This window comes from Nipponia nippon, unplaced genomic scaffold (assembly GCF_047370975.1).
Source record: "Nipponia nippon isolate SJK-2023a ecotype South Korea unplaced genomic scaffold, ASM4737097v1 scaffold_2, whole genome shotgun sequence".
Lineage (NCBI taxonomy): Eukaryota > Metazoa > Chordata > Aves > Pelecaniformes > Threskiornithidae > Nipponia > Nipponia nippon.
This window is the reverse complement of record NW_028262336.1, coordinates 97622579-97645988: the sequence shown is the minus strand read 5'-3', so window position 1 is coordinate 97645988 and position 23410 is coordinate 97622579. Positions and strand designations below refer to the sequence as shown.

At 37.9% G+C, this 23410-nt stretch overlaps 1 protein-coding gene across 1 annotated transcript in view; it reads left to right on the top strand.

Moving 5' to 3' along the window:
- The window catches only part of VWA8 (von Willebrand factor A domain containing 8), a 199800-nt gene that overhangs the window by 138810 nt on the left and 37580 nt on the right, over positions 1-23410 (top strand). The window contains exons 34-37 of the mRNA XM_087759030.1: positions 111-265; positions 2016-2217; positions 8940-9021; positions 10979-11183. Coding sequence (XP_087615156.1) covers positions 111-265; positions 2016-2217; positions 8940-9021; positions 10979-11183 — 644 coding nt within the window. The remainder of the gene's footprint in view (positions 1-110; positions 266-2015; positions 2218-8939; positions 9022-10978; positions 11184-23410) is intronic.

Sequence of the window (23410 nt, the reverse complement as noted above, 5' to 3'; positions counted from 1 at the left end):
ATGCTCAAACTAATAGCAGTGATCAGTGCTCAGCACTGTTACAGTTAATATTGTTTCCCATTGCACATCTGGATTTAATGACTTTCATTTTGTTTAATTTCCCTGTTTAGCGTCAGAACTGTGTGTGCCACATGCAGTTTCAAGTGACCAGCTATCTTCAGAAAACCTCAGTGCAGCTGTGGGACAAAAGATCAGCTCCCCCAACAGGATTTTCTCAGATGAACATAATTATGCTACTATTGTTATTGGTTTCCCAGACCTCTTGGTAAATACTCAGCATTATTACACAATGAAGTAATGTGATCTCATTTATTCTGTAACCAGTTAAGTACCTGTTTACCAAATGATATGGAAAAAGAAGGGAATGACAGTAAATGACAAATTCATGTAGTTTACACCATTTGGTAGACTAGGCTAATCTAGAGGGATTTCGGTGGCGTTTGAAATAATAAGAAATTGGACAACATACTGTCTAGCACAGACAAAATTCATTGTAGGTAAGTTCTGGATAGTGCTGGCTAGAGGAATATTTTCTAAATCGTGTGGCTTTATAGATTTTTAATTAAATATAACCACTGAGAAAGAGGATATCAGTATCATTTTGAACTGTTCAGTGTGAACTTTTTGCTCTGTGTAGCAGCTAGCAAGACTCTGGATTTAAGAAAAAGAAAAAAGATACAGAAAACAGTAACAAAACTATACAGCTCCTTCACTATTTAATAATGTCGTTAAGTGTAAATACTGCATGTAATTGTGCTCACTCCTGTGACACAATTAGAAAAGGACCAGAAAGGAAAGTGAAACTTAACAGTGTAATGACTAAGGCTGTTGCAAGGAGTGGAGGTAAACATAGGGAAAATAAAAGCAGTATGGTTAATTCTTTGGATTTATTTATATTTACTACCTAGTGATAAATAAAAAGGGTGGTGCTTATGGAATAAATAATTCTATGTCATGTTTGCTTAATAAATTGGGGCAAATTAGAAAAATTAACTGTTAACAGACATGAATTTTGGAAAGCCAAATGATTGAAGAAAATACTCTGAAATCCAAAATTATTCAAAAATATGTTTTTTTCAATAAGACTTTCCCTGTCTTTGCAATTAGCTTTTGAGTTTTACTTGCTTTGGATTTATATTACCAGAGTCATTATACTAGCTTTTCATATTATTTATAATAGGTGTGAGTTTATTGCTGGAAAAGGGAGGTAGTCCAGAGGAGGGAATATTAAAGATGCTACACGTTTCAGTACCAACACTGGTGATGAAGCATTTTGCTCTCCCTGATGTAGACTGAGGCCCTGTCTTTCCTTACACATGGTTTTAAATGTCCATGTGAATGTCAAAGAGGGAGTGCTAAAGGTGAGTGTGAGGGTGGTGGGGCAAAACTTCAGATTCAGTGTTTAGTGTTAATGGTGTAGGTGTTCAGTACGAACAAAGTACCTAAGCTCTTATTCATAGTAGCAATGCTCAGCTGACCAAACGTAGAGGCCTTCTTCAAGATGAGATGATTTATTCTCTAGGTTCTGTTGACTATAGTGGGAGGTGAAGCACCTGGCTCACATGTGGACACCTACATTTATGTTTCTGGACCTGGAGACAAATCCCAGCCTTAATGCCTAGCTTTGAATTCATTACTGAAATATCTGTTTGCATTTATCTTCAGTAGTGGAAACTTAGATTATGGTAACAGCTTGTTACATCGGTTGATTCCAGATTAGGTTATTTCAATGCTTTCTGTTCCTGGTTCAACATGAAAAAAACATGTTGATTCAACTTCAGATCTTCAGAGAGTCTCAATTCCTAAAACTTGTGTGGGTGATCTGTTGTTTTTCACTCCTACAGGAGTGAAAGCTATAATCCAGGTCTTTTCCTTGTCATGTGGTGACATGAGAGGTAACCACAGTAGCACCATTTGATGTGAAACTAGATAAGAAGCAGAACTTATCGAGAAACATTTGTTCTTAGGCTCTATAATAGTAACATTTTGTTCAGTCGACTCCTTCTCTCTTGCAGTCTCCTAGTGAAGTGTATAGCTGGAAAAGAAACTCCTCTCTGAGTCGCAAACGTGCTTCTCCTTCTGATCCATTTTATTATGGAGCCCGGAGGAAAACAGCAGCTGCAAAACAAACCAATTGTGTAACTTTATTGGCTTCTAATCAAATAGTCAGAATTTTAGCACCTGGAGATGTGCCTTTGAAAGACATTTATCCAAAAGGTAAGAGGTTCATATACTTGTGCTGCAACAATTGTACACGCTTGTTTTTGTTTCGTAAACTGCAATTACTCATTAATTTTTCCAAAATGTTTTTAAAGAATCACAAAGCAAGCATTTGAGGAGGAATGAGAGTAGTTGCACTCATTTTTTAAATTAATTTGGATCTTGTTAACATGCTGAATTAGAATTCTGAAGAATTAACAGGCTACTTATACTGTGAATATCCCAGTAGATGGGATCTCCCTCTGTCCACACTGGGAATCAGCTACAGGAATACGATCATTCCAGTTCAGCAATCAGCCTTCACCAGTATTTCCAACTTCTGCTCAGTGCCACACAAACACAGTGATAAGACAAACCAGTTGAGCATCTAGCTCAGTATGCTGTCTCCAGCAGGGCGAATAGGAGAGGTTATTTTGGAAATGCATGTGAGCCTGGCCACTTCTGTGTCTTTCCCTTCATACTTTCTCAATATTTGCAGTTGTTTTGCTAGGGATGTTGCAGGGGACTTCCCTGCCTCAGCCTTGAAATCTCCTTTTATGGACTTGTCCACAGGTTTGTCTGATCTCTCTTTGAACTTGTGTGTCTCCACAGCAAGCTCGCAAGTTCACTACTCGCTGTGATCAACTGATCTCCTACCAGGTTTATCAAGTGCTCCTCATTCTAGCATTGCAGGGTTGGGTGAATTGGTTCTGCATTCACCTTAACCATCACCTTCGTGACTTTGTAAACTTCAGTCACATCTGTCTTCTCTCCAAACTGAAGAGACCCAGGCTTTTTAGTTCTTCTCTTGTCCAAGAGAACGTTGCATGAGCAACATTAACGTACAGCAAAACCATCCTCCACTTGTACACTAATAAAGCAGGTATAGACTACAGACCTTGAGACTTTTTTGCACTGCCATGCCAAGCTTTCTGTTATCATTGCATCTCTAGCTTCTTCAGCCAATAACTAAAAGTATACCAATTAGTGCTAAATAAGAGCATTTGTGACTTTTGCATTAATTACCTTTAGAAATCTCCAAGGAAAGGTCACTATCAAAAGAGAAAACCCCCGAAGTATTTGTATATGGTAGAATGGCAGGTTTTTTGAATTCATCAGCACAAGAAGCTATTCCTGATTTGGTCTGTATGTGAACTCTCCGTCCCAGAACGAATGCTTTATTCCAAATTAACTCCCTTTTACAAAATAAATGGTCTAATAAATCTGCCCTTGTTTAACGCAGATTAACTTCCCTGTGTAGAGAAATCCTTTTATTTTTTACTAAAAGGATGAAACATTTACTTGACTAGAGAAGCAGAGTCAAGGATAAAAACAGGATAGAAAACTGAAGTTACATACATTTGTAAAGAAAAGGTTAGCTTTAAAAAGATTAAACTTAATAAAACATAGTTAGAGTTAGCATGACAATCTTGAAACTAATTATACCACTTCAGGCTGTAAATTTCTCATACTTTATAAACTGCTGAAGGGTCAGAGTGGGTAATTTTTTTTAGGCCTTCATGGTAAAAAAACAAAATATCTGACTCTGAAGTGGATGGTATAAAAATTCAGAAGGTAAATCTTCTGAGCTTTTGTTAAAATTAGTTTATTAATTTGGGACTGAGGGAGGGATACAATGCTTCCAAATGATACCTAAAATTGAGATCTTGACAGTTATTTCTAAAAGTCTTTTGAGTTGCTGTGGTATGTAACGCTTTATAATGCTAGATTAATGTAATTAAAAACCAGGGAACATTCTTCATGAATTCTGGATACTACTGACTTGAGCAAATGATCTGTCTGAGAATTGGCTTCTGTCTGACAGCAATTTAATTTATATCTGTTGTTATAGCTGAACAAGATACTAACTTCTTTTTTCCTCAACTATGGTGAAATATATTCATGAATAGTGATTGATAGCTTCAAATTTATAGAAAATTTTATGAGGTATAGTTTGTACAGTGCTTTATGGCCATTTAAGTGGAAAGATTGAAGGCCTTCTTGAAGATCATTATCATTGATTTTTCTTTTCTAAATGACATTTTAATTTAAGAATTACCAAAATTGATCTTAATGGAATCGTGTTTAATATGACCTTACTGATACAATTAAATTGGACCTGAGCAAGACTCTAGGTTTTCTATTCCATAGCCTTTTTTCAGGACTTCAGACATTTCCATTTATCAGTTAATGGTCAGTTTTTCTAGTGGAGGAGGGACTATGAGTGGAGTCCTATAGAGACCTGTGCTACTCAGCATGGTCATGAAAAAAACAGAAAAAATAGCAGATGAAATTCAATATAGATAAATATAATGTGCATGAAGGAAGAAAGGAAGAGTCCTAATTCTGCATCTAAAATGATGGGGCTGATCCGTACATCTCAGGAGCATGATTTTGGTGTCATGGTAGATAGTTTCATTAAAATATCAGTTCAAAGCTCAGTAGCAGTCAAAAAAGGCAAATCAAATGTTAAGAATTACTAGGGAAGAAACAGAGAAAAAACAGAACATCTTTGTGCTGTTGCGTAAATCCATGTGTCCTTAACACTGTGTAGTTTTGGTCCTCCGTCTCAAGGTGGGAGAATGTAGATTCCCTGTGTAAGGTAATCACATCAGCCAAATCTGCATGTGGAGACAAGATCAGGAAAGAGTCATATGGTGGAGTTCTACAAGAACACGTATGGCATGGAGATGTGGAAAAAGCAATAATTTTACACTTGGTACGAGAGTTAGGGGGCAGCTAATGAAGCTATTAGGAACTTCATCAAAACAAACAGAAAGGGATGGTTCTTCCCAACCTGTGAAACTGCTTCCCAAAGGATATTGTGAATGCTGAAACATGGATCCAAAGGAAACCTGGACAAACTCATGGAAAGTTACTAAATATATAGACATAAAAACACCACATTCAGCTTAAGAAGCCCCTAGATTGGAACTGGTTGGTGACTTGAGGAAAATACCACGTGTGCATGTCCTTTCTTACACTTTTCAAGCATCTAACTACTCTTGGAGACAAGATACTAGATTAGAGGGACCTAGTATTGCCATTGTTATGGCATGAATCCAAAATCCTTCCAAGTGAAAAAGGGAAGACAGAAGAAACGAGACACGCATTCATGTAGTCACTTCAAAGGTGACATTATAAGGTACTAGTCCTTACTGTGCCCATTTGAGATCTAGTATTAGCAACCCTCTCTGCTGGCCTATTGTTTCTTCTGGGGTTTGCCTCTCAATCTCACTAATTGACAGAATATTTAATTAAATGCACATTTAACTGCTACCAGGAGCTGCTTAACAGTCTTGGTCCCTTGGAGATTCAGTGTTGGTTATTCCTGATTGTGCTGCATAATTCATGGGAGCCTTTGGACATTGGTGATTCGTCTGTGCTGCTGTTTCTGCACTAGGAATCTGTAGTTACTTACCTAAGACAGTTGTATAAGGCTTCGTTCATAAGTCTTTATATCTTTTCCTGGGAGATGGTATAGTGAAGCAAAGGCATCCTATTACATAAAATTGAGTATGTGGCAGTCCCTTGAAGTTCTTGCACTAATGTCTTATGTTGCCTTTGAGACGTTGTTTTATATTTTTCTTCAGTTTGCATATCTATCAGGCTTTGTTTCTCATCTTCTTGGACAACTGGTCAGTTCTGGCACGTGGCCTTCTATTTCTATTAATAATTCAAAGTACTCAGCCAAACTCTAGCATACTCCAATATGTATTACCAAAACTGTTCCAGGAACAACAAGCAAAGAAATAATTTCCTTTATGTTTTATTGGAACTGTAAACCAGCATAATAGTTATGTTTGAAAAGAAACTATAACAAGTAATAATTTCCCCAAAGACTGCCAAATAGATGTATGGCCACAAAACATAAACTCAGACAAGAGATCATTGCAGAATCCAGCAAATAAGTATTAATGTTTATTCTAAAAACAAGGCTATAGAAATGAGGGCTACTTGAGAGCAAATATTTACTTGGGTTCTTAGCACTTGCTATATATGAATATAAAATAACAGTCTATTACTGAGTGCGTATCTCTATTAGTATGACAGTAACTGGAACAACAGGTAGCGTAACACACACAGTTACAGGAATAACCTCAAGACATCATCTGGTCCACCTGTTTATATAGGGACAGGATGACACATGTTTAGACTCTTCTTAACTGATGTTTGTCAAACAATTTGCCTATTGCAATGCTTCACTCTCCTTGTATAAGAAAAGCTTTTCCTAGTAACCAGCTTTTTTTGCTGTAAACAAAACTGAATACTTCATGTCACCTCCACTCAGTCAGGATAATATTGCTTTCTTTATAAGGATCTTTTCGATGTCCCCGGTATCAATACAGGCTGGGGGATGAAGGGATTGAGAGCAGCCCTGCAGAGAAGGACTTGGGGGGTACTGATAGACGAAAAGCTGGACATGAGCCGGCAATGTGCTCTCACAACCCAGAAAGCCACCCATATCCTGGACTGCATCAAAAGAAGTGTGGCCAACAGGTCGAGGGAGGTGATTCTGCCCCTCTGCTCTGCCCTGGTGAGACCCCACCTGGAGTACTGCGTCCAGCTCTGGGGTCCTCAGTACAAGAAGGACATGGACCTGTTGGAGTGGGTCCAGAAGAGGGCCACAAAAATGATCAGAGGAATGGAGCACCTCTCTTATGAGGAAAGGCTGAAAGAGCTGGGATTGTTCAGCCTGGAGTAGAGAAGGCTGTAGGGAGACCTTATTGCGGCCTTTCAGTACTTAAAGGGGGCTTATAAGAAAGATGGAGAGGGACTTTCTAGCAGAGCCAGTAGCAATAGGCCAAGGGGTAATGGTTTTAAACTAAAAGAGGGTAGATTCAGACTAGATATAAGGAAGAAATTTTTTACAATGAGGATAGCGGAACACTGGAATGGGTTGCCCCATTGGATGGGGCTCTGAGCAACCTGATCTAGTTGTACATGTCCCTGCCAATAGCAGGGGGGATGGACTAGTTGATCTTTAAAGGTCCCTTCCATCCCAAAGCGTTCTATGATTCTATGATATTATGGGACATGTTTTTTTCAAAAAATGTCTCTTTTTAGACCAAAAAAGAAAAAAAAGAGTTAATTCCTTACATTTGTCTTTGTAGCCTATCTGTTCTAACCTCTTTGTCACCCCCAGGACTATCTCATGTGTCTGTGTTTTCCTTAAAGTTTGATGTCTAGAGCTGTGTGTAGCTATTCTTTTCCGTTGGGACTTTGGCAAAAGAGGAAGAAACGGCAGTTGTTTAGGTCTGATGTTCATGTTTCATTGTAAGATTCTTGACTGCAGGTCAGGGGCCTGGCCAGTTGTTCCTGTGTTGCATTTAAACATTTGATTACCTTTTCTTCAGCTTCCTACTCTGCAATCCTTTGTCTTTTTATGATTTAATTTGGTTGATTTGTGTTCTCTCTAATTTATTAACTTAATTGTAAATTCTTATCCCACAGTTCTACCCCTTCCGGTTCAGTATCAGCTCTATGTTCTAGATCTTTATCAGAATTTTTCATGCGTATCTTATTCTCTATTAGTACCGAAAGAGAGAGCACATTTTAAAACAGTAACAAAATCTAGGCAAAACAAAAACTACTCTGTGGCCCACACATCTCCATTTTCCAGACTGTTTTTTCCTATTTTCAGTGTTTGATATTTCCATTTTTATGAAGATAAGTCAACAGATGTGCTACTGTAGATATGCATAATATAGATATGTAGATAGAGTAGATATGCATAAAGTGCTGCTGTGGGCTCTTCTTTGTAGCCATTTGAATGCTAGATCCCCTTATACCGCTGATCTTGCTGGTCTTTTCTGTGTGTGCTGTATGCAAGCATCAACACTTCTGCAGGTAACATCAGGTTCTCCGTCATTTCAAGGAGGTGAAAGATATGTTGTTTCAGAAGGAAATCTAGACTTGCTTTCATCTTGTGACAATGATATTTTATACCCATACTATGCAGTGTAATTCAGTCTTCTGGTTTCTTTTCTGAAAAACTTAAGTTCCTCAATTTATTCTAGGCAGATGAAAGCCATCTCCTAACTGGGAGCCACTTCTGAGCCCAGGCAGAGTGAACTCATATATTGGCAAAAGCCAGTGTAGGCACAGATGCACGCGCACACACACACGCACACATGCACAAAAAAATTTATTTCTGAGGGAGGGAACCATAGTATTAGCTGTATTCATTAAACTGTCTATAAGCAGAATATTAAATGCCTGATAGTCTAGGGCTATTTACTATGAAGTTATAAAATCTTTGCATATTGAGAATCTACCTGCAAAAAGAATGGTTCAATTTAAGGCAACAACATTTAGGTTAATATTATTGAGAAATTCTCAAGTGGGAATCATCAGCCCAGTGTTTTGAAATGGTCCTCAAATGTTCCTTTAAAGTCAGATATACAGCTGACATTATCTTCAGTGGCAGATAAAAGCAGTGAGTTAGGGATTGTATTAATGCCTGATTAGTGTTTTTGTGAGTACGGCTATCTTTTTGTGTAATTTGACATTTGCTATACAAATGCATTGTTCTTGTGTAATTGTGCCTGTCTGGTTGCTCACTATCATAATAGTAAAACAATTCTGTATTTGCAAGTTATACTCCTGTGTTGAATGTGTAAGCTTATCATTTTCTGACAGGTACTGTATAATGAAATGTTTAAATTTAATCTACTAAATGCAAATGCAGTAACCAGTTATTCATGCAGCAGGAAAATAACATGTTTGTTTATTTTCAGATGTCACTCCTCCGCAAGCTGCTGGGTACTTGGAAGTAACAGATCTTAACTCAAAGAAAATCAAATACATTGCTATTCCTAGGTAATTGATTTTATTGATTAGAGCAGCCTCTGTCTTACAGGAAAAGCAAAGAGGATTTAGTGTGTATTATTACTTCAGGATAAGCAAATATTTCATCTGATGTGGAGAGTAAGAATAACGCATACTTAGTGTGTAAAATTCTGCAACCGTTGTAGCATATTTTTGTCAACATTTTTTATCTGTTTAGTAGGTGATACCAGTGAAAATGTAGCAATTAATGAGTAAATATGAAAGGTAGCTTTATCTTCTGATTTTCATTCCGTTTGCTCTTTCCCCCTCTTCACCCACTTTACCCTCTGTCATTTTGTTTTGCTAACTTTATTTTCTTTTCCTTTTTCTCTGTCTTTAGGGTCTAACAAAGGTAGGCAGAATGACCCAGTGCTAGGTGCTAGGAAACCAGGAATCAAGTTCTGGTCCAATATAAAGTTCACCTTGAAAACCACTTGAGCTTCTCTATGTTTTGGTTCTCCCTTTGGAAAATATACATTCCCTCACAAGTGTCTTGCATGATACACAAGTATCTTGTATGATACATTAAAATAGCCAGACTATGTGGCTTCCGTATGGTTTTAACATCTATGTCTCACCATTGTAGAGTATATTTACAAATATTTTATGATATAAACATATATTTTGGTTACAAATTGTCATTTTCCACTGCAGTAATAATAATAAAGGTTTTTGTTTTAAATAGCAATCTCTCAACTTTGCATGTTTAAATAGCACATGTATGAAACCCATACATCAGGAATCTTATACTTTTTGTTTCAATTCTATCCATTTGATGTTGGTTTTGACGATATTAATTGTTTCTCATTTAAATTAATTCTGCTTCATGAATCATCTGTGGAATTTCTGAATTAATAGAGAATTAATTTTGGACTGTTCCCCATTTTATAATTGATCCATTGACCTACATCTTACACAGTCATTCAAAAATGTAAGGCGTTAACATAGAAATAGTAGTGAATCACACTTTATTTTACGCTAGGATTTTATAAGAAATTACAAAAATTACAAAGCCAAACTTCAACATCATGACCTTTAACCTAGAATGAGGATTTAAGCTATTTATGGCAAATCTGAGCAGAAGTCCAGATTTAAAAATGTACTTCATTAAGAACTGATAAATAAAGTGACTTTTCATACATATGAATAGTTCTATGCTAAAATCTAACAACCTTTCCTCCTTCTGGTATAGTTAGCCTGATCAAATGCTAAGATAACTCTTCTTCAGTTGTATTAGTACATGGGAATTTCAATCTTAGGTTGAAGCAATGTGTTATTGCTTCTTTTATCTTCGAAGATTATTAATAGTATTATTAGTACAAGTTGCCAAGTAATTGTGCGTGTCGTTAACAGTACTGAAAAAATGCAAAGAATCTTTCCTATTTTATCTAAATTTCCTTTCATATTATGTAGCTATTAGGCCCTGTCTTTCAGCAGTAAATTTTTGTCTGCCAGTTGACTGTCTAAAACAGTGCTAAGATTCTCTGTGCGTAAAACTGTGCCATCTTTAACTGAGTGTTTAAATCTTCATTTTTTATTAAAGCACTAGAGAAAGGTGTTACTTTAAGTTGCCCAGGTCATGTTCTCTCCTATTTCTTTTGTAGTTTTGTATTTTTCTATAACATATTTTTGAATTTTTCATATTCTTTATAGTTTTTTGTAAAGACCGATTTTCTTCAGATAGATGAGATATAGCAGTGAGTTAGACAACGCATTCCCTTTCAGCCTGGTCTTTTATACTGCTTTTTATACTGACAAGTTTCTTTCAATCATATCCACTTTCAGTAGGTGGAATGTTTCAGATAAAATAGTGCGTCTGGAGGGCTTAGTTGTAGTCTCTCATGGAATGAGGATGTAATTTTATTTAACTGCCGCCTTAACTACAGAAATACGCATCCTCTTTTTAATTGCAACTTCAAGAAAAATCACATTAATTCTTGTTTTTCAGATCACAATCTCTGTCTCCTTATACATCTTGGCTCTCTAAGATCTCAGATGCCGATGCCCTGTTGGCCCCGCTGGGCAAAGTAGGTTTGGTTAGTGTGGACATGGGAGGCGGTGTGAGGCTTTGGGAGACCGGGCTGGACAGCCTCCAGCGGTCACTGCAGGACTGGAGGAACATGATTGGCCAAGAAGATGGTCGTCCTGTGCAGGTAGGAGTTCACAAAGCTGAAGTGAAAAACATTTAGCAAAATGAGTTGCAAATGAGTTTTCAGCTGGGAGAGGGGTCAAGGGAGAGCTGTGTTGAAAACACTGTGAAGTACAAATATGCCTGCAAGAAAAGCTGAACAGACGTCTTCACTGAAAAAAAAGACACAATAGCTTAATTAGAAAGCTTATTTGTGACCTCTGTAATTATGGTTACTGACAGTCTCTTTGTCTTGCGGTGTTTGTATTTTTGCCAAATTCCAGTACATTTAAAAGCAAATCAATTCTTTATCTCCTGCTGATTTTTAACTGCAACTTTCAAAATGTAGAATAATGAAATTAATTTTTAAGGAAAGCATATACTTTTCCAGAGTTCAAATACTTGGAAAAAATTATTGTGTTTGTACTTTAGAAAAGAAACTTGAAACCTAGGTGGAATATGCCTTGAGTTCACAGTAGTGCCTTTGTCTTTGGCTACTTTTGAAAATTCTCCCAGCTGAGCAGAGTTACATGGGTCTCCATACAGCTGTGTTCTCATGTGGAATGTTCAGGTAGATGTTGAAAATATACAGCATATACATGTATGTTGTGTGTGCATGTAGGTATGTGTACATAAGTGTTAAAGTACTGGCTAGTATGTATGATCACCATTGCAACACAGAGGGAAAATTCAGGACTGTTCAACTGCATCTTTAATTTCTGTTAGTGATTGGAGAAGGTATCACTTTACTTTGAAGAACTAGAGTGTGCTTTAGGAGGACTTCTCCACTTTTGACTAGAAAGATCCTGTCTCTATCTACCATTGCAATTATTTTTATTTCATTAATTTCTGTAACCACTTTCACAGTATAATAGCATGGGGAAACAGGATAAGGCTTTTCTAAATTAGATCTCTCTATATTTTTGTTTACAAGATATTCGGGTATCTCAAGTGTGAATGAGATTTATTAGGCCAAAAACATAGCTGCTCTTTCACTTTCTTTTCCTACTCTGGGCTCCCTTTCTACAAGATGTTCTGCAGTTACAGAAACTTGTGCAAGAACTGACGTGTTCTTGTTACTGGACCTCAGCAAATGGCTTTTATAAAAGTCATGAGAAAAGGAAACTGTTACCCAGTAGCAGTTTGTGTGGGTGCTTGTCGCTTTACCAGTGCCATTTTTATTACCAGTGCAGTAGCACTAGCACCATCTTATGGTCAGATATATTCGGTTTACACCAGCCCAATTTCATCCACTGATACAAGTGGACTAGTAGAAATTAAAAGAGCCAGGAGGAACAGTTAGAGTTTTGCTTGTTTTAATAGGGTTTTTTTTCCCCTTTTATTTATCGTTTTTGATAAAGTGTACTTTTCTTCAACAGTATTACTGTACTGTCAATCATAGTCAACTAAATATTAGAGAATACTGGCCTGGAAAGTACACATCAGAAAATTTTAGGTCATTTAACTAGTAATGTCAAGTGACCACTTTATAAAAAGGCTAAGAAGTTTTCCCACAGTCACAAAGCAATTTTCAAGATCTGTTGTAGAATTTCTCTCTCCTGACAGTCTGCCTCTCTAATTAGTGGGCACATTGGAGGGTAAAATCTTCTTAGAATATCTTTTTTCTTTCTATCTGTCAACACAGGGTATATAGCTCAAGTCAGTGGTTTGTCAGAACTCAAAATGGCATACTGTTTGATTTGAGCTAAAGGACTGAAACAAAGCCTTCTATGTGATCTTCAAACTTGTGTGATTATCACGAACTTCTTTTTCTCTACTTTACACACTTTGCTTTAAATGGAAAGATAATGAGACCTAAGAAACTTTGTTTGCAAAGGCATTACAGAGCAACAAGCAATAAATTAAATCTTTTATTTTATGTACAGCTCCAGGAAGGTAATAGATATGTAGTTACTGTGTAAACTCTATACTTTGCTATTTGGAGATGAAGGCCTTCACCTTTCCAGCTTAACTCAATTTTTCAATGGACCTAGACGTAAAAGAGTATTAAGGCATTCATCTCTGGAAATGAAAGTATCCTGTTACCTTGAAAACATACTCATGTAGATTCCCTGTGTAAGGTAAACATAGCAAGAACTCCAGTGTTTCCTCTTCTAGAGACAGTTACTTTGCTAAGAAAGCTGCAGCTAAATATTTCCTGATACCTGTTTTTGCAGAATTGGAGATATTTTGCAGCCACGTGTTGATCTGTTCATTCAAGTGTATGAAAATAACCTTTTTTTGCATGAAGTTTCATGCTCATGTTAAGTATCTTGTAGTCCAATGGGCATCTCTAATTCCTTGACTAAGCCCATCTTGTAGCAGAAGCTCACTTAAGAAAATTGTCAGTGTTCCACAGATCACTAGAATTCATTCCTCACCCACCCCCAATTTCCCCTCCCCTAAAAGCTGCCATTGATGCATCCCACAAGGCTACTACAGGCTTAGCAAAGCTCATTAGCCCTTCATGGTGATGTTCTTAGACCGACATGAGACTTGTCTACGTGGCTGGGAACCACTGTTCTGCAAAACCACGCAGAATCTCTCTGAAGCTTCCTGACTTTTGAGAGAAAAAAGAATTAGAGGGCTTTCCATATAAATACAGATTCAAAGAACTGGAAACAGATCTTCAACCAGGCTTCAATTGGAACTATTGGTACTATCTTGTAGGGCTGCATTTTGGCTTTCACAAACACATTAGATCTTAGAAACAGTCTGGATATACATAAGCAATGAAACACAGGAAAACAAACAGCTGTTCCACTTATAATCAGTAATTAGACTCCCTTGATATAATGTGGCAGTCTTCAAAATAGTCAACATTTGTTTTGTATTGTTGATGTACTCAGCAGAGTTCAAACTGCCAAAGTCTTGAGGCTACAAAAATGGTTTCTGGAAATATGGTTTATGTTTACATAAGTTTGTATTTATATAGGCAGGTCAGAAGTTTTCATCATTTATTGACATTTTAAACTCAAAATATGAGTACAGTATTCTGAAATTGTTAAATTAGAGTGCCTACAATACAATTTGTAAAGAAAATACTGGATTTTTCTGAAGCTATGAACTGTCCTTAAAATCCAAAAACTGTTGAGCTTTTTCACTGTTCAGTGTTTCTGAAAACAAGGTCACTTCATTATCAAATATCTGAAAAGAATTTGAAAGACAATTTATTTTTTAAATCTTGCCCTAAAAGTTTCATGGCAATAGGCAGACATTTATAAGTTTGTGTTACTTTTTGCATCAAAGGGTTATTGATAGAAATGAAATAGAAAAAAACACTGATTACATTCTGATATAGTTGGGCTGTTGTTTTTCATTAACCATTGTATACTATTATGTCTCATTTAGGTAGAGTACAATGTTAACATAAAAATAATTAAAAGGTGCATCATTTAGAAGTATTTCAATAGATGATAAAGCATCGTGCCCGTTAGGCACCTGAAATCTCCTCAACAAAGTCTTTTTTCATTTATACATGATTATCAGCAAAACCATTTATTTCTGTGTTCATTCCATTTAATGTTCTCTTGCTGTAGACTGTTGTCCAAAATGTTTTGTGCTATGTAAAGATTATACTCAGAATGTCATTGTTCTCAAAAGTCCCAGGACATACCCAAACCTGTTGAGTGCATAAAAATGTACTTGGTCAAACATTACAAAAGAGTTGGCTTGTAATTATGATAATATATATCTGAACCTCGAAATTGAATTACAGTGTTTTTAGCAAATCTTGGGTAGTCTTGATCTGGACAATATCACCATGCAAAATGACATCCCAAAGCTGAGGATAGTCTCTTGCGATTTCAGTACCAAGATTGTCCAAAGAAGTGATGTGATTGATCAAAAAAACCACATTGTTGTTTGAATCTATGATGATTCTATGATTGTTGTAATCTGAGATTTCTTAGGGGTTTATTTTGGCGGGGTTTTTTGGTATGTGTTGTTTGATGTATGTGTGGAACCTGCAGTAGATGCATCATCTCTTATGTGCATGAGATGAGTTTTTGAAACCGCGGTGCTGTGTTTGTCACTATATATAAAGGCCTAACGAGTTGAGTAGTTGCAACTCTTTTGATTTCCTGTGGACTCTTCTCTCTCATTTTCAGTATAGCAAGCCTTCCTCATAAACATTCAGGTACCTAGTTGGAAATTAAATTATATTTTCATATGATTTATTTATTTATTATGATTTCATATGATACTTCTTTCCATTTTCCCTATCTTTCTGCTGTAATTCTAAAACAGGGTCAAATCTCCTGGTAGATCCCAGATCTTAAAGCTCAAGGCCTGCCTCTTCTACAGTACACTGCTTCTTCAAGGATGGTTATTGCTTACATCTCTTCGGCCTACGGCAGAGGCCCACTCTACATAGGTGTCTGTATAGTGTGCATTTTCCTCAGAAACTTAAAAATCCTAAATGTTTGGCTCAGGTTATATCTGCTGTAAGAGCTCAGGTGGGTTTCCTAAATGATCCAGATTCAGCCAATATAATGTCAAGATCACATACTGTAGGACTGAACAGAGGAAAGATACAGCAAATGCGAATTGAGTGGGCACCAGCCTTGCTAATACCAGCTGTTTAAAAATAGGTCAGCTACCAGAAGTTTCTTCTGCTTCAGTTGTTAGTAAAATTACACCTATAGTCACCTATGAGAAAGTGCATGCGCTGTGTAGAACCTGAATAATGGAACACTTCCATCATTCCAGCTCTTTGTCTCGAGACTGATGGGCAACACTCAGCTTAAAAAAATCACGGGCTTCTTTGTAGGTGGGTCAGTCCAAAGGAAGCATGTAACAGAGACGGTAACACCTGCTCAGGACAGGTTTCTACCCACTGGGTCAACAGCTCAAAACATTTTGACAGCCCATGTCACTGAAGACCACTCACATAGTGTCTATCAGTCCACCTGTTGGGGGCAGATCTTTATTTGGGCAATTCCTTAATATGAAACCAGGCCCTTCCAGAGGCAAGAAGCAGCCTGGAAATGTTCTCTCCATTTTTGTCACCCACTTTGCTTTTGTGACTTGACCTGATCTGCCTATTTTCTAGCAAAAAGCCAACTGAACAGTTAAGTCATGTTAGAGTTCAAAGCGTCACAAAACTGAGATGTGGAATGAATCTAGAAAAATGCATGAATGAGAAAAAAAATCTTTCTTTGCTTCTCACCAGTGGTTTGAACAAAAAATGCACTGGGGACAGTTCTGCAGTAGTGTGTAGAAATTCATGCAGTACTGGCCCAGATTCATTCTGTTAGAAGAGGTCCTAGGGGTGGACAGCCCAGCATGACTTGGATATATTTTGGATACGTTTCGGGCCTTGGCACTAAGAGGAGACAGGAGTGAAATGTATGTAAGAATAGGGAAGGCTTTAGATTAAGGTTTTGGGAGATTTCATTCAAGATCATCTGCCCTGGGGAACTGACTGAGAGAATAGTTTTCTGTCAAAAATGAATGCTTTTATCTTAAATCGCGATTCCTTTTCCCAGTAGCGCTAGAGGCATGTTCTTTTGGTTTCTGCTGTGACTAGTTAACATTTTACTGACATAGTGTTTCCAGAAAGCATGAATCATTGTAACTAGCTAAATGGAGAAGTGAAAAAAAACTTACTTCATCCATCCATCCATAACTGTTTCCCTTAAGACACCCCTAAACATTTAAATATGTAATTATTGCAACATCTGGAGCCAGTAAGCATTATCATTGCTTCCCAGCAGAGGGAACTGAGACATAAGGAAGGCAGGTCACTTGTTCAAGTGCACGCTGTATGTCTACACTGCAGTGTCAGTGGTGGGATAGATGCAGTACACACCCATAAGGATTTATAAACATACTTTGTAGCTGTGTTGCCAAGCTGAGTAGCTTGAATGTCCTTGATTGCTGCAGTCAGTACCAACACCTTAAACTGAGCAAAAAAATTGCATATATATATGCAGCGTAGCCACCTAAGAAAACAAATGTCAACTCTAGATAGCTTGAGCTTGAAACATGCTTGCCTGAGTATAGACGTATTCAGCAAAACTCAAGAAATGCAATAAATATTTTCCTCAGATTTAAATGGCTGTCTTCACGGTCTGATAAATGATAACAGAACACGTAAGTTATTCTATGTCCTGTGAACAGCTAGAAGACATGAACGTATGGTTCATGTCAGTAACGTAAAAGGGCAATGTATATGTGTTCATCACCAACAGCTAAAAAAATTGAGGGTGGTTTTTTTGTGTCTCTTAACTGCTCAAATCATCCATGATGCAAGGGCTTTTTGCTAAAAACATTTTGATGAGTTCAGCAGCACTCAGCAGTAGTTCCCAACAGTCAGACTTTCTTCTGCAGTCCATCAGCTAATCTTTAGATCTGATAAGGGCAAACACTAAGTAGCTATTATGGGATGCCAGGTCCATCAGAAGAAATATATTTAAAATGTGTTCCTATTCTACCTAGACTTCAGATAAAGCCTGTGTTGAACAGGAGTCAAAGTTGAGTACATCTTTAAAGTAATCATAACGCCAAAAATGTCAGGTTTATTCTTGAAGTTAGAAGAAACACAGTCATGTTAAATTAGGTGTGGAGGGGTATACCTCTGTAGTTGTGTGCGTACATGTATATATTCAAACACATATATATTTATGTCCACACATATATATTTATGTACACACGTTGATACACACACGAAAGTTCATTTTTTTGCCCAGATGTCATACCTGGACATCAACTCTCTTGAATTAGAATTACCTCAGGAGAGCGTCATAACTTTGTAGGTACCCAGTCCCTCAGGGACTGTATTTCATAACGAATGGGAATTGGAAGGAAGAGATAAGAGGAGGAGATTTTAGAGCAATTTAGGAAAAAGATCTTGGGATCCCTGTGTTACACACATACTTAGCCATGAGGAATGCAACAATATTTCTCCCTCCTTTTGTCAAGCCCTTGCGTGTAGTCAGCTGGTTAAAAGACCTGTTGGCACAAGTCCTGCCCCTTGTCTGGCTTTTGCACCCAAGGGGTTATTTTAGCTCGTGTATGCCTAATATAGAGCTAGAATATAGCTGAGGCACCTACCTGGTCTCAGAAAATGAGAAAATTTCTGTGGATGCATTCACAGCCTCCTTTTTCCCAGGTACATTTTGATCTCTTAGAATGGAGGGGGGTGGACACAGTTAGACTGGCCTCCAGTTGCAACAGTGAGAGGTTCAGAGCAATCATCATGAAATAGGTGCAGATCATCAGGAATGCAGGATTATACAGTGTACAAACTATTATCTAGTAAAACCTACAGAAGAATTTAAAAAAAATAAAAAAGTGTCACAGTTATTAACAATCTTTGCAATTTAACTTCTCCATTGTATGACCAGAACAAGGGCAAGGGGAACTGGCTGATATGTAGTAGTGCTTTTAGTCCTGAATTAATTATAGTTGATTTTTTGGAAGGACTCTTAGATTTGTTCCTTTCATTCCCTCATAGTGCTATTATAGAAGAAAAGAAATGATGTGTAACTGCCTTTGAGTTTTCATAATATGATGTAGGTGCTTTCCTTAGAGGATTTTGGAAATCACCTGTATAGTTGTTGAGGAAATGAAACATTAATAACAGAGAGTCTTGCAAACGCTGTCATTTATGTGAAATGAATAACTATGCTTTCCTTTACAGCAGTCATGCCTTGGTTTATTAAACCCTTTGAAAACATGCTTCAAGTTCAACCAGCTCATGGGAGTTCGTTAATAAATTGTCTTATTAAAATCTTAGCTTGTTTAGAGAGAGTCTCCTTTTCTTTCTTACAATTTTTCACTGAAACCTATGCTCACTAAACACCACACAGCCTTCCGTGAACCTTGGTGGAGTATCAGGAGATAAACATTTACCTCCCCGAGAAGGATCCATATGGTCAGCTATACCCTTTACCCTGCTTCTTTCGAGACTGTATTAGATCAAAAAAAAGCAGCAGGTATATTGCACTTAATAAATAAGGCTTAGTTTTTACAGGCAAAAGCAGTTTAGTTTTCATTGCTTTAAACAGCATTTGCATGTACTTGCACACAAGCAGCTCAGGCAGGTTGCTGTGGCTGTGCTTGGAAATATTGAAGAGTAACAGCAAGGAGAAGGAGTAGGGTCCGCCTCGAGACCTGTAGGCATTTCAGCGTCTACTTCCGAGCTAAGCGTGTGAGCTCCCATTGTAACCAAGAAAGCCTGAAGAGCTCACCTTGAAGGAGACACTGGGTGGCTCTCCAGGCACTGCTGCCCGTAGTGACACCTCAGGCACCTGACTTACCTGGGAGATCCCGACCTTTCGCTGTCTGCAGTCTGGATCTGAATCCCATTCTCAATGTGCAAGGCATTATTTACGGATTTAAGGAAATGGATTCTTAGACATGGAAGGGGGTTTCCTTTATGCCTCTTTCTGTTATTTGGGCTGAGACCAGAAAATCTGTAGTTGTTTGATTTTCTGCCATCTTCGGGTGACAATCATCTTACTCCCTTCATTGAATAGTCTCATTTATTCTATTTGTATTCCACTCAACTAATCACACAGAACTCTACATGAATTGTTCACCCTTTAAGTGAATTAATATTTTAGGTTTTATTGAATGCATTCTTTTTTTTTTTTGATTTTCTGAAGCTGCAGTTTGTACTTGAAAGTTTAGGGTATTGCAAGTTCATCTGATGAAATTTATTTTTTAGGTTGGATGTTTATCTGAAGAATAATTGATTCAGGAGTTTCAGTGATCCCAACCTGTTTATATTTACTGCTCAGGATTTACCTTAATCTATACTGACAATTTTAATTTTTTTTTTCCTTTATTAAAAGTGACGGCTTACTTTATAACATTTTAACAAAAATCCAGCCTTTTCCTGATGTTAAGACTGAACGAGGCGAAGCTGCAGTTGTTGATTCGAGAGAAAAGCATGACCTTTAGCAAGGGTGGCCAGTCCTCCCCACCACCACCCCCGGTTCTGTGTTTTCTACTTGAGACCAAGTAGTTTTTCTGACCGCATGAGGGCATCGGTGAGCTAATAACAGTGATTGTGCTCGTCTCTTAAATACTGTCGGTGCAAACCCCATAAATTATGAAAAATACATGCAGTGGTGAGTTTTTGTAAGTTTGGAATAACCATGTGATGGCATTCTGCAGTCCTGCACGGGATGCTGAAAAACTTGAAATACTGCAGATTACAGAGTTATCTAGTCAATAAGTGGATTACAAGGTATAGTTTGATAGTGTTTGCAGTTCTGAGATCCGTGAGTCCCAAATACACAGTTTAGGTCTGTGACCTTTTACTGGACTGCATGATTCATTTTTAGCAAAGTGAGGAGCAGCAGACATATACTGCCCCTTGAAGCAAGGCATCTGGGTATGGGTTAGCGTAAGACTAGAAAGCCATAAACCCACAAAGCTCGGTAAGTTCATATGTCTAAAAGTCTTCACTGGGTAAAGCAACTCAGATAAAGATCATAGGTTCTGTGGCAGATACTTTTCCTCATATAAATGTCCTCAGCTGAAATGAAGCCCTTGCTGGAAGCACTATACACACACCTCTAAAATACATTCCCTTTCCTGAAGATCTTCCAGTCTAATTAGAGCACACAGACAAAAAGCAGGAATGATAATAACCTTAACCTTAACTTAGAGCAGGCTGATCCAACACAAAGTTCCTCTTTCTTCCTCTGACTTTCCTGTGAAAGCCCACAGTTCTCATGACAGAAAATGTAATAACCTCAACACACCGTCTTTCCGGTCTCAAAAAGTCTGCAGCAGTCCACATTGCTGACGTAAAGGCTGGAGCTCCCAACACCGGTGAATTCCTGCTGTCCCAGCAAGACAAATGCATGCTCATAATTCTGCCCTTATGAAAGTTGTTCCCCGATTAGTGAAATCTAGTGAAAATTTAAATCATCTGATCTGTCACGGTAGTGCTAAATATTGGAGGCTTTCCTTTAGAAAACAAAACAACATAGTTGAGCCTTAATAACTTATGTCTCTGCTTCTTAAGGACAGATTTGACAAGGTCCTAGGCCTGTAGAAAATAGGGCTTTTCTGCTTCCATGTGTAATTTTTTTCAACTTTCTTTTGACCGTGCAATGTCCCTGTGGTTTTCTGTCCAGAATATTCAAATTGTCGGAGTGTGTTCACTTATCCCATCTTTCCAGCTGTTGATTATTCAGGGTGCTCCAGAAGAAACAGAATTCAGCAGTTTCCAAGTTTATTGATCTTAGGAGGTGTGTAGTAGTCATGATAAATAACCAAGTCAGACACTGCCTGTCTGTCTGATTATATTTTGTAGTGGATTAGCATACTAAAAAAATGACAACCTCACATCTCTTGTGATTGACTAGGCAAATTTTAATAACGATGGAAGAAAACAGAATTTGCACAGGTGTTAACATAACAGAGGATCTGTTAGATGGAAGCAAATGTATGATATTCTCTCATTACTTCATTTCGTTTGTCCAGCGTTTAAGCCACAGAGTACATATGCATGAACAAAAGACACATGCATCTACTGCTGCAGAGTTTCTGAGTTGGTTCTTAGAGTGACAGCATTTAGTTCAAACAAAGACCCACCCACAGCAGTGACAACTGCATTTTATTTAGTGGGGTTTTTTTTAGCTGGTGTATAAAAACTTCATTTGGTAGCCAGAATACCCTTTTGTATGTGTTTCACTCCAGATCTCCATCACTTTCCCCACCCTGATTAACCTACCTGTTATTTCACTTTTATTTTACAAATCCAAAATTCCATTAAAGGTGTGATGCTTTGAATGGTTTTGCTATTTGAGACAGCAGTTTAATGCCTGTATGAATTTTAAAAGCTACTTTTAGAGAGAAATGTTCACCGGAGTCAGATAATGCATGAAGCTTCATTAGTTCATTGCGAATTTTTGCGAAGTTTTACAGACAAGATAGAAAATCAAAATGAAGCCAAAATGAATGAAGAAAACCTATTAAGTGTATTTTATACTGCAGTGCATATAATGTTTTTTCACTTCAGGATACAATTGAAGACACAGAGTGTATTTCATCAATTATTATTGTCTTGTCTAATACTGAATATTCCTTTCTGTCATAAAATGACTTGTGGGCTCAGTTGTGCGCTGTTGATGTGAATAGAAATTCTGCTATTAATTTTTAGCACATAGAGAAAAGCTGTGCATGATAAGGTACAAGTAAAAGTAATAGAAGCCATTAGATTTTTTTTTTTTTCCTATTTTTGCCTTTCTCTCACTAGTTCGTGTAAGTAGGTTATAAAACATTTTCTTTCTGTCTTGGGTAGAATCAGTTTTACAATAGAATATAAAGCCACCATAGAACAGACAGATTAGCCTTTGATTTGCCTGATGTGGAACTTTTATATAGTCTTTGAGAAAATAATGCGTATATTTATGCTACTGATAAAGAATGTGCTGGGGGAAAGGGTGTTCTTGTGACCTGTTCAATGCAGCCTAGGGTAACACTGAGGTTTTAAGGTTGTTGGCAGGGGTGGGAGGAGGGATAAAAGAAAACAAAGATTTAGCGTCAGGGAAAAAATCAGTCTTTTGCACGTCTGCTGAAATACATTCTGCATTCCGTGGAATACATTTCCTAATCCTTTGTGCCACTGTGGGATGGATTATTTAATGCCTTTTTTACCTGGAGAATAGTCATGTTTCGTTACAGCCAAAGTCAGTCTCCTTTCATAATAATGTATGCTTTTGCTAAAAGATTTTTCACTGAGATTGATGCAGAAATTGACATCTCGCAAATCACCTGTAGGACAAAAGTCTAAGATGTGTTCATTTTTTTTCCTGCAATGATGGGCCGGGACCAACTGTATGAGGTTCAACAAGGGTAAGTGCCAGGTCCTGCACTTGGGTCATAACAACCCCATGCTACAGGCTTGGGGAGGAGTGGCTGGAGAGCTGCCCCGGCGGAAAAGGACCTGGGGGTGTTGGTCAACAGCCGGCTGAACCTGAGCCAGCAGTGTGCTCAGGTGGCCAAGAAGGCCAATAGCACCGTGGCTTGCATCAGAAATAGTGTGGCCAGCAGGACTAGGGAAATGACTGTCCCCCTGTACTCAGCACTGGTGAGGCCGCACCTCGAGTACTGTGTTCAGTTTTGGGCCCCTCACTACAAGAAGGACATCGAGGTGCTGGAGCGTGTTCAGAGGAGGGCAACGAAGCTGGTGAAGGGTCTAGAGCACAAGTCTTTGAGGAGCGGCTGAGGGAGCTGGGGTTGTTTAGCCTGGAGAAGAGGAGGCTGAGGGGAGACCTTATTGCTCTC